This window comes from Athalia rosae, chromosome 2 (genome assembly GCF_917208135.1).
Source record: "Athalia rosae chromosome 2, iyAthRosa1.1, whole genome shotgun sequence".
NCBI classification, from domain to species: domain Eukaryota; kingdom Metazoa; phylum Arthropoda; class Insecta; order Hymenoptera; family Athaliidae; genus Athalia; species Athalia rosae.
The window spans coordinates 19,102,240-19,119,948 of NC_064027.1; the positions used below are offsets into that span (position 1 = coordinate 19,102,240).

At 31.8% G+C, this 17,709-nt stretch overlaps 2 protein-coding genes across 6 annotated transcripts; both read left to right on the forward strand.

Moving 5' to 3' along the window:
• Positions 1-417: 417 nt before the first annotated feature.
• On the forward strand, positions 418-16,257 carry LOC105683077 (SCY1-like protein 2). 5 transcript variants are annotated; one of them, XM_012395410.3, is made up of 18 exons: positions 418-1,487; positions 4,800-4,986; positions 5,249-5,383; positions 5,477-5,689; positions 5,767-5,887; positions 6,002-6,097; positions 6,189-6,334; positions 6,435-6,565; positions 6,712-6,826; positions 6,913-7,058; positions 7,148-7,301; positions 7,386-7,635; positions 7,763-7,931; positions 8,013-8,194; positions 8,302-8,358; positions 8,456-8,703; positions 8,778-8,924; positions 9,522-16,257. In XM_012395410.3, the coding sequence occupies exons 2-18, from the start codon at positions 4,822-4,824 to the stop codon at positions 9,546-9,548; spliced, it is 2,502 nt and encodes an 833-aa protein (XP_012250833.2). In that variant the 5' UTR covers positions 418-1,487; positions 4,800-4,821; the 3' UTR covers positions 9,549-16,257. The 5 variants fall into 5 exon arrangements, with proteins under 5 accessions (XP_012250833.2, XP_048505532.1, XP_048505533.1 ...); XM_048649575.1 differs by having other exon boundaries at positions 7,763-8,194; positions 8,778-9,028; XM_048649576.1 differs by having other exon boundaries at positions 7,763-8,194.
• A 196-nt stretch (positions 16,258-16,453) lies between these two features.
• LOC105683122 (peptidyl-prolyl cis-trans isomerase-like 1) lies at positions 16,454-17,514 on the forward strand. Its single transcript, XM_020850711.3, has 5 exons — positions 16,454-16,664; positions 16,787-16,920; positions 17,007-17,096; positions 17,173-17,280; positions 17,373-17,514. The coding sequence occupies exons 1-5, from the start codon at positions 16,594-16,596 to the stop codon at positions 17,486-17,488; spliced, it is 519 nt and encodes a 172-aa protein (XP_020706370.1). The 5' UTR covers positions 16,454-16,593; the 3' UTR covers positions 17,489-17,514.
• The last annotated feature ends 195 nt before the right edge of the window (positions 17,515-17,709 follow it).

The window sequence follows — 17,709 nt, forward strand, 5'->3', positions numbered from 1 at the left end:
AATCACAGTTGCGATATCGATTAAAGTTTATTTTCTTTATTTATTCGATCAATCATTCAAATCGAATTGTATATTTTTTTTTCTAAACTCATATACTGTAACCTATCTGGAAAACGGTCCCTCCAATTTCATTCGGAAAATTTTGTATCTAATTATTCATTTGATCAACCAAGAACCGATTGTCATCCATTCGATCAACCCCAATTTTCGTTTCTTTTCATTTTTTTCTAATAATTATTATTCAAAAGTACTGATACATTTTATCGGAGTTTATCTAATCGTATGCAGTAATCCCGAAAGTTCAATACATTCCTGGATAATCGCAGACTAAAAATATGATGTTCAAATATTCTTAAATTCCGAATACTATATGACGCATCATAAAATAGAATATTATTTAATACACGAAAAATAACGAATGACAATTCAGCGATTGAAAAATAAATGATTTCGAAAATTAATAAATTACTTCGTCAATTTATAAATTCAACGGATCATTGTAACGTTCCTAATAACATCAATAAAAGAGAGAGAAAAAAAAGTTATTCGAGAAATAAAAAACGTCAAATCTGGGGAACAATTAAACGATTGAAAAATTAATAGAATGGCGATCGTTCGGAGAATTCGACGCACGGCAATTTAGGGTGAGAGAGAATTTAAGGGGGGTAAGGGGATGGGGATAGCATTGGAGGTGGAAGTTCGCTCGTACGACCTTGGCCTAAATGGTTGATAGGGAATTAGGTAAATCGGAGGGGTTGAAGGATGCCGGTATTGATGCCGGCTGCTGGCTGACAGGAGACCCCGGAGCAAAAGCAAAGGGCTACCTGCAGCCCAGACTTTGCTCCAGCCATCCAGCCATCCAGCCAGCCAGCCAGCCAGCCCGCCAGCCTGCAAGCCTATACCCTGGCCAAATGCGCGCGCAATATTCCTCAACAAAAATGGAAAGGGAAATCAAGGAAATAGAGTGGGAGATACCTGAGCTTGCGAGTAGCTGCTATACGGGATCCCTGTTTACAGGATAACAGGATCCTGCGACTCACAATCAGTCTACCTCCGGTATTGCGATATTGTACATCGTAAACGCGCAACTACATATATAATAACATACATGTTATAACTAACCCCCTGAAATATTATTGTTGTTGTTATTATTATTATTATTATTATTGTTATTATTATTAAATTATTAGTCTAATTTTATGGTTTCGAAAAAAAAAGATTCCAAGAATTATCCTTACTGATATTATATATCTCTATCACATCACTGTAAACACATATCCTTTTTGTATATAAGACATAATAATAATAATAAAAATAAAAATAACAACAATAACTCAACAACAACAACACCATCAACAATAATCACAACAACAACAACAACAATAATAATAATACCGATAATAATATTTATAATAATAATACTAATAATAATAATAATAATGATGCCGCTGCTTATAGTGTAACAATTATTTCGTGAACGGCAACAGGTGAGGATGGCGGACAAACAATAATTCTCTTTGATGTTGTCTATCTATCTATCTATGCCTATCTATTCTTCTATCGTGGTTGTTATTATTATAGTTATTGTCATTCTTGATATTATATAATTTCACTGCAGTTGTACTTGTCGTCGTTATTATACTTTTTTTGTTATTGAATCTTCGTTTACCCCACATCGTTAGATTATTCGTTACAACTATTATTTCATTACTTTTTTTTATTGTATTATATTATCTCGGAAATGTCGAAGTTTTATTTTATAATAAAAAAAAACAGGAAACTATGATGCACTATCAATGAAACAAACGTCTTCAGCAGATTTATGGATAATATTATGCTTGTTTATAACTATTGTACCTTTACGTGATATATTATTGTTAGTACATATTTACATACGGGAAAAAAATATTTGTATAATTGTAGCTTTACAATTTAAAGGCAATGAGTAAATATCAACATCCTATATTCCGTCCGTTGATGTTGTATGTTTCTTTTTACACTGCTAATCGTCTCATTTTATTTTTTCATTTATTTTTTAATCCCATTTTTTAATTATTCGTGAGCCATCTGGGATTGAATTTGATTATCTATACATATATATATTTCTATCCATGCAATTCATCTATACGTGAAATTTGAAAAAAATAGTTGAAAATTAAGAAAAAAGAAAAACACTTGCATCGTACAGACAATAGGACCGAAACCACGAGGAAATTCCGTATTTTATTTATTATACTGGAATTTTGATAAAATTCTCACTTCTTCGACATACAAACCCCTTAGCTGTAATGTGTAAATTTGATTATGGGATCATGGGATCTGTACAGAAACAATCTTTCTCTTTCATATAATTTTTTTTTTTTTTCCGGCGTGGAGTTTTATTACCCCGTGTAAGAGGAAAAGAGAGAGGAGGAAAAAGAAAGGAAAGAAAATTCGCGTCATACAATTTCATACATCCAGGAGCTACAGTATTATATACCTACATGGCCCCCTATGTCAGGTGCAGGAACGATATAATCAGACAATTTTCTCGCCCGATAAGGAAAGCTAATCAACCTTTACACCATACGTATACAACAAGAATAGCTCCTTCGGAGTCACCAATTATTACAATTGATCGTTCTATCCGTGATGTTCGTATATAGGTGTATAGGTATATAGGTATACAGTATGTATACTATATACCTACCTAATATAATTGAACATGAGCGTATATAGGTATCGAGGCAATTACATGCATCGTTCGGAAATTCTATTATTGTGTGTGAAAATATGAGCATGTATGTATGTGTACATATACACGTATACATCACAGGAGAATCGATTTAATCTTTCGCGCTTTATAGCGCGCCGTTTTTCTTCGACCCAAGTGAATTATTTATTTTTTCAAATTTTATTTTCATTTTTTTAGTGTTCCGTTCAAAAACATTAAACCAATGCCCAAAAAGCCACCATCAACGAGAAAAACCAACAGCGCGATATTATAACGATTTATTATATTCGTCTACTTGTTATTTTAATTATTTTTAAATCATTCGATCTAATGTATTTTATTTTTAATTCACGGAAAATATACAATTATACATATACATAATTATACATATGAATTCCATAACATTTTCGAAATAGCAATTAACAAACTGCTCCATCTGAAATGCATGCATATACGTTTGAGAGAGTTTTCGAAAACAAGAAGAGAAAATATAACAATATAGACCAAAAAAGAACATGTAAATTAATAACATTGAGAATAAATGAATAACGTTATTTGTATTGGTGATCTATTTTTGTTGATCCAAAAACACGCTATACCGCACAGGGTGCGAAATAAGAGTGAGGACTAATTTATCGCGAAATGGCCCATACATAAATCTATATTATCTCGTGTCGTAACCCGCGTAAAAATAACTTCGCCATACGACCTGTACAGGTATATGTATACATGTTTGGGTTTACACGTACAGGTACGTGCAGTGTGTGTGGAAAAATATATAAGGGAAGAAATTTAGGGGATCCACGGATGAAATGGGGGGATGTAAGAATGAAATTTTATTTGATATTTCACAGAGCTGTAATATACGTATATAATGTGTAAATATAGAACATATGTATGTGTCGCCAAATTATTCCGCACTTATATTTGCAGACTCTTATATTAAATTGCATTCAAAAAAAAAAAACAAATATAAAACATCGCGTACAGCGTGCAGTTTTAAAAAGCTTGCATGAGTTTCAATGGTTTCGCAGGTACAAATAGATTCACGAGGGACGGTATAAAAGTTGACTTCTCACCGAAAAAAGCTACGTAAAAACGAGGAAACAGAATGTAAATAAATAAAGAAACGTATAAATAGGAACTCATACACAACGAAGTTTCGTTTATTTTCCGTTTTACGGTTCACGGTGAAATTGTTATGTGTACGTACGTACGAACATATACCATACATATATGTATGTACACTAAATATAAAACACATTAAGTCGCGGGGGTGCTGATGTTATTTGTTCAGTTGTTAGGACCGATTGGATTTACGATGAGTCCTAAAGTTCCCACTGGAAAGCGACGGAATAAGAGGGGAAAAAAAAATCATCGAGAGACAGCTGAAGAGGGAAATGAGGAAAGCAAGAAAATCCGAACCTCGCCCCCGCGTTCTACACCGTTCGCACAGATGGATATTATAATACGTCAATGTCGAGTTCGGTTATTATTATTATCGTTGCAATTATTATTACGTTAAATTTTTTTTGTGTTATTTGCAACACTTTTTCAAAAACTTAAAAAAGCTCATCATTATTTTATTCAAGGAAGCCGTATTTTGAAAAAATCATTCAAACTTTGGATTTAGATCTTTTTTTTTAAATCGTGCGCGTGAAAAAAGTGGCGCGCAATATCAATTTTAATGAAAAGTCTAATGGATTTAAGGAAACAAAAAAAGCTTGTTCGCGTGTTGTATTTTTTCTTTCTTATTCTCACATACATAAGCCTAATGTATTTGGGAAACCGAAAAATGAAGAAATGATATATACCAAGAAAAATTATGTGCGTTATTATTAGACGAGAAAATCAAAAAATTCGTTATGTAATATAAGCGATATTCTGAAGGGATTAAAAAAGATGAAAGCAAAAAAGTGGATAGGAATGAACGAAAAAAAAAACTTTAACGAGATTGATTGATCGAAACGTTTGATACAGGTGTATGTATAAGTATACACGCGGTGATTCGGATGGAATTGAATCGAACTTGCGCGTCAATTAATACGTTGAGGATTTGAAAGTGAGTTTTGAAATTGATTGACAGATAAACGAAAAATTGCTACCGGATGGGCGCACGTACCATGTTTTCGAAGTTTAAAAGTAGCAGTGCACCAAATGTTCTTGAATCGAATCCAATATGGCACCATTTTGAAGTTGGACAACAATCGGCTACTGCTGGACCTGAACATGTTTGGCGAATCCTTGACGCCTATCGCAAAAGCGATGGAAAGGTGTGCTAATTAATATTAATCACCATAAGTATTGTAATGCGTATAAGAATATATAATTTTCCGTTATGATAAGAGAATTGATTGAATTCTAATTAAACTACTATATGGCTTATTATTCAGCAAAGTTTTGAACTTTTAAAACTTATATCGATTAACGCTCTCGTGGAAACATTTCTTGCTTTTTGTTTATTTGAAGTAATTTTAGAGTCAAGCATATTATTTTTTTCATATTATGTTTTACAATTATGTTTTTGTATTTTAGGAAGTATCGATATTTTTTTTTGACAAACGATCAGCCGAAAAACTCCATAAACCAAAACGAAAAGAAGCAGTTACTGGAATTCTACGAGATGGTGTTCGTCAACTTGAACGTTTTCGACACCCGAAAATTCTACAGGTATATACATCTACTACATCTACTACATTTACATTAGCTATTGTACTTTAGCAGTCATCGAGCAATTTAAAATCATTCTTTAATTATTTGCAGGTAATGCACAGCGTTGAAGAATGCCCGGAGACACTTGCATTTGCCTCAGAGCCTGTATTGGCAAGTCTTGCGAATGTTCTTGCTTTTCAAGAAGCCAAGTCAATTGCCAATGCCCAGTCCTCTACAACAACTCAACAAAACGTCCAAGCTCGTCCAGTCTACACAAAGGAATATGAAATGCTTGATATAGAACTTAAATATGGATTATTACAAGTAAACAATTGAAATATTAGCATCAAATATAGTGCATTCAAATAATTCTGTAGACTAAAATCTACATGCATTTTTAGATAACGGAAGCCCTGTCATTTTTACACTACAGTGGTCATGTACTACATAGAAATGTCTGTCCGAGTAGCATCCTGATTACAAAAAAAGGAACTTGGAAGTTGGCTGGTCTTGAATTTCTTGGTATAACAAAAATTTACTACACAACTATACATACTATATAACAGTTGTCTATCACTGATCCAAGCCACAGCAAGTGGAGATTTATCAAATTTATTTGAATCTATTTACTCGTAGGACGCGTGAATGAAATAGATGGACTGGACCCTGTTACATGTCAAGCCTGGTCGTCGAAGTTGTCTAAAATGGCTCAACCTAACTTGGATTACATTGGTACGACAAAGATTGGTGGTTAAGTTTAATTATTTGATAGGTAAAATTAATGGTTTTCGGGTGATTCTAATGTCCCTGCTTTGGTATCAAGCTCCGGAAGTGCAGCAGCAGTCGATATGTAGCATATTGAGTGATATGTTCAGTCTGGGAATGGTGATCTGTGCGGTATTTAATCAAGGACGTTCATTAATTCAATCAAATCACAGCTGTTCAACTTATTTGAAACAAATAGAAGGCGTGAGTACCCAGATTGATCGATTATGTGTCTATCACTGATATTTCATTATAGTCGTTATCTTGTTTTGCGCACGTGAATTATTACGGATATTTCTCTCAGCTAGAAGAACAAGTGCGAGGAATTTTGCCACGGGTCCCCGTACCTCTGCAGGAAGCTGTTGTTAGACTTCTTCATAAAGATAGAAGACAACGTCCAACTGCACAACTTCTTTCGCTGATTAAATATTTCAGGTATTATTTTATGGGATACATATAGACATCAATCGGTGCAATATGTTTTCACAATATAATTGAGATACAGATACACAGACGATTCAAGCCTGAAAAAGTATCAAAAAAGGAAGGCTTAAGCGTATTATATGGTATTATATTTCCAGTGATCCTTCGGTTCATGCTCTCCAGTTTCTCGATGTAATAAATATGAAAGACCCCACTCAAAAGACACATTTCTATAAGAACACACTTAAGGAAGTGCTTCCATATATTCCCAGGGTATGTATTGATAACTAACTACTACACTGACCTATATTTTGATGGTAGAGTATCAATAAAATCAAACTCAAAAAAATTTTGACCAGAAACTATGGTATCAACATATCTGGCCATACCTTCAAATGGAATCGAGGTCTCAAGAAGTACTAGCTGCGGTATTACAGCCTATGTTGTACATAATACAGGACAGTACAGTAGAGGAATATGAAACAATAATATTGCCAACGTTCAGGTAATCATTTATTTTCATTTTCTACCCCGTTTTGGGTATTTCACGTAATTTATTTTGTATAACGATTATTACTCAATACCTGACTGCAGAGCGGTATTCTCGACCCCCAAGTCTATACAAGCAACTGTAATATTGCTGGAGAATTTACATCTCATATTAGAAAAAACTCCACGTGATGACATCAGATCAGAAGTTCTGCCCATGTTGTATACCTCGTTTGAAAGTACCACTGCCCAAGTCCAGGTGTGTATTGTAACTCTTCTATAAGCCGAATGGCTAGTTTATTATCATTCGATGTAAAATAAAAAATAAATGTAATCTATTCAGGCTGCAGCTTTGGTTGCTGTTTCAAACGTGACTGAGTATCTTGACGATTCGGCAATACGGCGTATGGTTTTACCAAAGTTAAAAGGTGTATTTGAGAAGAATTCAACCGACGTAAGAATCATGTCAAATGTTTTATCATGCATTGAATGCATTTTAGAACGACTCGACAAACAACAAATTATCGATGAAGTACTTCCTTTATTATGGGAGGTGAAACTACAAGAACCCGAGATAGCGATTCGGGTTGTAAGTAAGTATGATTTTTCGAGCAATGATAAACTCGCGATCTTGTATTCGTTTAATGTGTTCATTAATCTTCTTGTAGAAGTTTTTTCAATCGGCTCTTTGTTACATAAGTTATTCGTCTGTCTCTCTAGATATATACAGACTGATGTTGAATGACAAAAAATACGGGCTATCGGTTAATTTAATGGCAACTCGAGTCATGCCGTCCTTATTGCCACAAACTGTAAATCCTGCGTTGAATTTGGAGCAGTTTACCATTCTATTAGAAGTTTTACAGGAAATGCTTAATCACATAGACAGGTATGTGAGATATTGCCCTAATCTTAAAATTCCTTTTGCCGATCATTCATTCTATGTTGTATTTGTATTCAATCTCAACAGAAATCAGAGAAATAAATTAAAATTAGATAATCTATTGCTACCGAGTCCCGAACGACATCGGCCATTACGTCATCAGTATAGCTCTGATAACATGCATGCACCCCCGTTCAACATTCCGAATCTTCGAATCGAACAAAGGAAAACTTCTTCCGCCGAAGACATGGATAGGAAGAACTCTATCGGTTCGTAATTTCGCGTCTTAGATTTGCTTAATCTCAATTAATAGATATATTCTACTTAAAATTGTTTTCATTGGACTCAATCATTATCTACTGGAAATGCCCTGCAGGATCAATGTCGATGACTGCTTCGGCTGAAAATATGGCTCGAAAAAATTCCATGGCTGGTAATATTATCCGAATTAACAATTACAACCATTTTGACAATCAGACTAAGCGTAGCGTATAATCATTTCATCTAAATTTGAATATTTTCAATCTCAGGGATGATTGGAAGTTGGTGGTACGGCTCATCATCTTCTACGAATGACAGTAATTTCTTACGGGTAGCAAATGCATTTCCAAATCGTCGTTTGTCTGATAATACTTTGATGACACCAAAGATCAGAATTGCTCCATCCTGCGCCAGTTCACCCGGAGGTACTCCAGGCGGTGGATTGCCTATTCGACGTCATTCTAGCACCGGACCACAAGAGCGGCGTGGATCTAATATAAATCTTTCACCTCCTACGGTAATATTTAATCATTAAGTAATCAAATTTCAGTTAAAAATATACTTACCAACTATTATATTCAATGATTTCAGGGCGGTGGTATGCCAATCACAAGTAGTAGTGTGCCATATCTGCTAAGTTCAAGCATGAATAGTATTCGTGGCACTCGTCGGCCATCGGTGTCATCAACATCGTCGCAGCAAGGGAGCGGATTGCTTCAGACATTTGGCTCCGGCATGGTAAGACAACTTCCCCCCATCTGCCTCAACCTCAATGGGCCACCAACACATTCTCCATCACTCCAGCCATCGGGACAGCCTTCCCACTGACCCTTGTTTACAGTGTAAGAATCTCTATGCTCCTTTACCAACCTTATACGAAATATCCCCCTGTTACCCTGAATTATATACTATTGGAAACACAATTTTTCTCTTTGTACAGTTAAAGTTATGACACAAGTTCATAATTTTAATGAGTTTAACTTTTTGAAGAGAAAAAAAAAAAAAAAAAAAAAAAAAAAAAAAAAAAAAACAACAACAACAAATAAACAAACAAAAAATACCTCTCGCTAGCCCTCATTCTACTTTCAAAGTATCTGCGTTGACGAGATCGCAAGATGCTGACTGTGTGAAATAAAAATATTTGGAATCAAATAAATTCAACGGTTGTGTAAATAAAAAAAAGATAAAATCGGTCGTCTGAGAAATGAAAACAATTAAATATGTAATTTTGGTAAGATTTGTTGCATTATTGTTCAATTTGAAATCTGTTGTAGAAGATCAAAATGGAACTGATTCGTTAAACTATGCCAATTTGAATTTTTTAATTTGTTTCAGTATCAACTATTCTCTGGGCGTTCATAAATACGCGTCAGCTGCGAACCCGGTAATTATTACAATCGCATGGGTTTCCGTATCGAACGAAAGTTGTCAAGAATCATCTTGTAAGTAATGTCTAATGTAGATTAACTGATATAGCATAAAGCAATAGGGTTACACAAAACTCATATGACGCCGGTCATGCGACACCACCCATAAATTTTGTATAACGACTATTTCTTTTATTTATTTTCCATACCTTGTCATCATAATTACTTAATTAACGGTGAACAGATGAAATCAAAATCCTTTTGAAAATAGAAAAAAAGGTTCAAAAGAACCGCATAACGTTCGACCTTTTGCGGACGGATGATAAGACTTCATCGCTAAAGATCTCTAATTTCTTTCAATGGATAATGCGTATCCAGCGTATCTTATCATTCAGGAAGATAGACGCATGCGAGCCGCTTCGTGATACGTCTCCGCAGCTGCAAACAGAATTGGGCAGCTATTTGCCGATACTCGACCGCAAAGGCTTAAGTAGGTAATTCCATACTCGGCGTCTCGGTTGAATAGTAGGGTAATGAAAATAATGACTGTAAAACTCATCTGCACTGAATATGTCGAGAAAGAGGGAAAGAGAGAGAAAAAAATAAGAAGAAATTAGCGGATATATATTTATTAGTAAATTAAAATGATATAATCAGAGAAAAATATCTCTGACAGGAAAGTTACCTTCCCCTCCAAGGCCTGCCAGTGAAAAAATGTGTCAATTTGAATTAAAATAAACATAACTATCGCTCTTCTACTACAATTAGCTATACGTACGACAAGCCTAAATACTATACATATACCTTTATTATAATTGTGTTATGTATGCACGTAATACGTCTTTGGCCTATACACAGCCTATTATCCTAATTACTCAAGCTTTAATAGTGAATTAAGATCAAGTAAAACGAGAAGAAATATAGAAACAAAACTTGAATGTCTAGTCAGAGTTTCGAAAAGTATATTTACCTGTCAACGACATAAACATGCGCAACGTTGCTATCTTACAAACAGGAAGAGCAATGATAAACCATAAATATGTGTTGTACACCTATACGTATCGTCAATTGCTACAGACATTCTATATACGTACAATCAATCAATTACCGCATTAACAATCATTAATCATTAAGGTAGCTTTTATACAACTATTTAAATTCAGGCGGTACAATGCGAAAATTCAAGAAAGATAAATGTAAAATGAAAAAAAAACAGGAACAGAATTTCGTATACTATCTCGTATAATATACTCTATGAAAGTATTTCAATCTAATTAAACATTGCGATAAAAATAATCATTTTCATCAGCGATATTCTCACAAAAAGAGGCAAAAAAAACCTTAACAAAAACAACAGCAGTATAATTCTATGATGCTTGTAAACTGGTGTGAAATTCTGCAGTATTTCTGTAAAGGATATTTTCCATTCCTCGATAGCTAAAATAGAATTCAGTTACATAAAGTTATGAAGATGTTATTCTAAATTTAAAAAAAAAAAAAGAAAAAAAAATCAATCTAACCTAATTAAATGCACCTTATCAAATCTATTTGCATAATTAGAATATTTATTCAAATCTTTGATCGTGAATGCATATAATCGGAGCACTCATGTTATATGTAAATGTCATTATTTAATCATGCTTTATAAAGTATTAATACATGTCCTTCCCATTTTTCGGCAGAAAAAGAGAAAATCTGAAAATCTATTGCCAATATCAATGTAAAACAGGGAATTTTTTCCGCTATCCTGGATATAATAATTGAAACGAAAAGAGATGAAAGAAAAAAAAAATTCAATCAAAAAAATAAAAATAAAGAAAATTAACTCTAGCCTTTAAAAGAATTTCCTGCACAAATCAATTTTCGTGATTAAAAATTCTACATCTAGGTAAACCCCATAATACAAATCAGACGGATATCAATTCAACAAAAGAACAATCATTTACAATATAATTATACGGTACATAAGATATTTTAATACTCCCGCGCGCGCACTAATCATTTTATAACAAATACAAAGAGAAAACTTCATAACAAATTTTTATTCATTTAATACAATATAATCATACGTGATTAAACAATCAAATATCATTAAAGGTATAAAATGACCTCAAATCAAGACTATATCAAACTATCTTGGTGCTTTGCTGAAAGTTAACGAAAAAACCTTTCATGTTGTACGTCAAATAAAAAACTTAAAAATAAATAAGTGAATAATATATTTAAAATTAGCGCCTATATAAATCACCATTATTACCTATATTACCAAAATACATTGCTGACAATGAGAAAAAAAGGTGAAAACAAAACAAAACATATATATGAATAAATAATTTAATAACAAACGAATGAAAGGAAAATGAAAAACACCGATTTATTATTGATATTATATATTATATTGTAATAGAAAAAAATACACACTTCATATACTATTATATTATAGTTATATTTATTACATAGTAATTAATGTACTGGTCTTTATAGATCTATAATAAGCTCTATTATATCATATTCAACTTTAATTAGTATTATATGTATAAATTCTATAATTCTATTTCAATTTTCTCCTCTTACTGTGATACTGTGTGACTCAAATATTTTCAATCACTATTACTATCATTGTTATTATTGTTGTTTTTACTTGAATTATATTTTTATGGTTACTATAAAAAGAAAAAAAAACATGTATATTCTGACGCCGTCTTACTATACACGGTATGGTCATAAAGGTACGTTACAGAGAGGTAAAAAAGGATGAATAATTCCTTAAAGAAAACACGTTAATAACATAGTTGTTCATCGAGTGGTGAAACAATTATACAAATCAACTTAACGGCGGTATAAAATAATGTAAATTATTCTCTCAAGAGTTACATACATATACTGCATAATTCGTATTAAATAGAATATGGAATTTCGACAATCTTGCGTCAATCAGCTATTAATAAATACCACATAGGGTGTATATAAGTGAACGAAATGGATGCGACGCGTAATACACGGAAACAGCAGAATAATAAGAATAATCATAATAATAATAAAAAATTATTAACAAGGAAAAAGTAAACAAAAAGCATTGTATTGTTTTTCTGGATATATATTTCTCTTCAATCGAACAACTAGTTCGGGATTCGAATCACTGTTAGAAAATTTTTTATATTCAAATAATAATACATAACGCTGGCGCTATGAAGATTATAATTTTCGGTACTCAAAAAACGATACGATACATAATATATTATGTGTATAAAGTAAATGGTGTGATACTCTATATCTATTACTTGTTAGAATGATCACATTAAGGATGTCAACAGTAATAATAATAACAATAATAACAACAACAACAACAACAACAGTAATAATAACATAACAATATTAACGATAATAATAATAACGGTGATGATGATAATATTTATTAATAATGGAGGTAATAATAACAGTAATATACTCGTAAAAGTGATAATGATCACGACGACAATGATATCAATAATAATAACAATAACAATAACAATAATAATAATAATAATAATAATAATAATAATAATAATAATAATAATAATAATAATAATAATAATAATAATAATAATAATAATAGAAAATGTGGTTATTGTTTAGAGAAAGGATAAAACAATAATAATTAAAAAAATTAAAAAAAAAAACAAGAAAAAAAGCCAAAAAACAAACAACCTACAACTTACAAACTTAAGTGTCCTTAAAATTAAGAGCAGCTGCATAAAAATTGATACATGCATAATATGTGTGTGTATGTATGTGTTTATATGTATATACTAGGTACTATGTGTAGTGTTTGGAAATTCAACTTTTTATTTAAAGTACAAAGACAAAGAAGAAAAACCAGGAAAAAGAAGAAGCTAAGAAAAATGCCTATTGTTAGTTTACATCCTAATTTATTTTTATTCTCATAGTGTAGGAGCTCAATAATCTAAAATATAATGACAATCAATATCATACAGTATTTGTAAAGCCCGAAATATTTTTAAAACATCATGTTGTTGTTGTTGTTGATGAAATAATAAGATGACATTGATTAATATATGTATCTACAAATTCTGCTTCTGTATATTTAAAATTTTTGTTTCCATTTTTACGCAGCTCTGGTTATATATTATTATTATCATTATTGTTGTTATTGTTTTTGTCTTGTCATCATTATCAGTCTGATTGGAAGAAACGGATTAATGGTTCATATGGTTGAATTTCTGAATACCAATACTATAAAATTATGTACGTACATAATCGATGTGGGCTACAAAAAATGCTTAGTATATTGAATTGCAAATATTATTATAATTTACTATACTATTTTCACATAGGACAATCGATTGTATACTCGTTATATGTATATCATACTACACACACCATACATATAGTATAAAAAATGAAGCGGATTCATAATGTAATAAAATATATCCCGACGGCTATAATATCCATAATGAAAAGTGGCAAAGAAGTTGAATGAAAGAAAAAAGCAGAGAAACAAACGAAAATCAATCAATCATGAGAAAGAAAGCAGAAGAATAAAATCACAAATCATATCACAATGTATTATTGAAAACAGTAGGATAGGTATAGTTACAATTATTGAGGGTCCGTTGTTATACAATATGTATGTATGAATTTCTTATTATGATTATTTCAGATCAATCATTATTTATTATCATTTCTTTCATATTGTGTATACAAATCCGATATCTATGATTAAATAGCTAAATTTCACTTTGAAATGTTTCATCACAATATTAAAATACTTTACACTAAATGATTCATCATTTTCTTCTCTGTGTCAAATTTTATCTATACCTTTAATTAGCTACTACATAAATTATATGCATAATGAACATACTATATTTGTCAATTTTAAATTAATGTATACTAGTTTTAGAAGAGAACAAAATCTGTGTACATATATACCTATGTATACCTATACATATAATATATATATATTATATATACAATTACATATATATATATGCTGATTAATTATAGTCAGAGTTTTTGAATATATATTATTTATATATTTGATAAAATATTGATATACTATACATGGGTATACATACACATATAAACATTAATTATACGTAAAAGCATGTGTATAATTTACTTAATTTAATTGTGTCGTCTTTGTGTAGTAATAATAATAATAAATACGAATAAGAATAACAATATTAATAATAATGATTATTATTAATAATACAGCAATTAGGGTAATACCAGAAAAGGTGACCAGCACGAAGCGATGACTAATGATCAAAATTCACCTATTAATGCTGAGATTCGAGGAACATTCTTTTGTACAAGTTGTAGTTCTTCGATCCAGCAGGCTTATTACAGCCAAAATTTTAGCAATATCGCAATCTAATAGGCAAATTTTGAGCATTGACCAGATGGTTCCCCTGTTCGTTAGCTACTCTGGGAAAACCCTATAATAAGAATGTAATTTTTTTGCAAAACTTATTTCAAAACTGTTTAATGCGAACAATTACTAGGGTGTATACGATGCAGTGAATTATAAATTATTTTTCGTTTTTAACAAAATTAGTGAACGAAGAAGATGAAAGTGGAAAGTTTTCACTTAGCGATGAATTCTATTATCATAAATTATAAATGTAAGTATACAGGCATAACGGATATTAGTACACATAAATCGTAGGAACATAAAAACAAGAGGAAAAAAAGGAGAAAAAAAAAATTTTAAACCGTGTTAAATGTTATGTGCTGTAAATGAAAAGAAATCAAATGTGTATAGTAGAAAAGAGATGAGCATTTTATGTTTATGTTCAAAGTGTACACGATATATATTAAATAACTGTAAATGCTTCATTGAGTGTAAATGTCAAGTAAAAAAGAAAGAGAAAAAGTAAAAAAAATACATTATATTATAATAGCAATGATACATCCAGCACACAGTCCAAATTTAGTATCGAAAAAATAATCTTGTAGATTTTAGTAATAAATCTGGATGGAGAGTGGAATAAAATTATATCGAGTAACTTGAGAGCGATTGAATATATTTACATCTATATTATTGACGGAGCTGTTTTTCAATAATTGGCGAAAGAATACATATGTTGTTGTTTCACAACCTATGTTGAAAAATATAATATACAAGTATATTCAAGAATAGCTAAAATTCAGATTAAATTTTCAACAATTTGGAGCTTTAGGTCTCAATCAACAAGGTTTTTTCGAATATTCTTTGTGGAATATGATGTATAAATGACTAACAATTAATTTTTCTAATTGTAATTGTCTCATTAAAGCAAGAAGACTTAGGAAGAGAAAGAGAAGAAAGGCCGAGAGAGATCATTATAAAATCATAAGATAATATAATGATGATTCACAGTAATAGCAAAATTCGACTAATAGGTGAATTGCAATCAAAATACTACCACATGAATGTATTGACTAATCACTTGCGAGTGAAATGCTCAAACTGTTGGTATAAAGCTATGTGTTCAGAAAAAAATCTTTCTAGGATACTCCTCAAATCATGTAGACTAACTGATCATTGTAGAGCAAAATTAAAAAGCCTAATTACTAAAGAAAAACAAAATAAAGAAAAAAAACATGTTCCTCATCATCAGAGATAATTAATCATTCAACAATAAAAATGTTACATAAATGTCTATTTCATGTAATAATTTTTGAAAATGCAATAAATTCATTGTACTTATTAATAGAAATGCGTCTAAGTTCCGCCATTATTTTCCAATTTCCAATTTCTTTGTAAAATTACAACCCTGGCAACTTATCTTGCTTGCAGAAATCAGTGCTTGCAACCCACTGCAAGCAATGCAACTCATAGGCTGCAAGTTGCCATGAATACCACTGCAACTCTGACCATTGAGAATAGATTTTCATACGCATGCGTCAATGGATGTCGCATCGTTGAGTGTAGATAGGAATCCTATATACCGCAACGGTCGCATGGAGGGTATAAATCCGTTGTTTATGAAAATCTTAACCTAACAATCGTACATAATTCATTTCCGTCGTATTTGGTAGAAAATCAGTTCATAATGGCACTAGCGAATATTTCAGGAATACCAGACAAACACTGGCAACCACCCTTTGTAGCTTTGGAAACCACGTGAGTGAGAAAACAATGATAATTATTTCTTTCATGCACTGATACTCAATATCTAACATAATGAGCCTTCTCAGTTGATATTGCATCAATTGATCACCCGGTAATTATTTCAATACTCATAGAATGGGAGAGATATTGATCGAGCTTTACTGGAAACATGCCCCGATAACTTGTAGAAATTTTGCTGAACTTGTGAGACGCGGTTATTACAACGGTACAAAATTTCACAGGATAATACGTGAATTCATGATTCAAGGTAAGTCGTGGAGATTAGGTTATCACTTAAGATAAACCGAGCAATATTTATTTTCATTATCCTGACAATATCAATTTGTTTTGCAGGTGGAGATCCTACTGCAACTGGAAAAGGCGGAACGTCTATTTATGGAGAATGCTTTGACGATGAGATACACGACGATTTGAAACACACTGGTGAGTTGAATATCAGCATGGTCAGCATGAAATAAAATTAATGTTTTTTTTCGAATTCTCTAATATTTTTTTTCAGGCGCTGGTATATTGTCAATGGCAAATTCAGGCCCAGACTCAAACGGGTCTCAGTTTTTTATAACATTAGCTCCAACCCAGTGGCTTGATGGAAAACATACAATATTTGGTACCGTGAAATGACAATTGCATTTTATACCGTTGGATATTTTTCGAGCCTAGATACGGATAACCTAACATTTATTTATTTATTGTCGACAGGAAGGATACACACAGGTATGGCTATTGTCAAGAGGATAGGGCTGGTTGAAACTGACAAAAATGATCGACCCATTGACGATGTTAAAATTATAAAAGGGTCTGTGAGAAATTCTTAATCATAAATAAAGTTGACATACCATTATTTTCTGATAAATTTTTTATAAAACCTTGTTTACTTCTTGTGCAATCCTCCATAAAATCTATTTCTCGTCACAAAAATACGATGTACGGGTGAACAAGCACCTGTTTAGAATATTCGAGCTCCAATTAATCCCGTCAATTTTTTTAAATGTGTAAACCTGTCCCATAATTTTAATAGCATTGAGTAACTTACTTC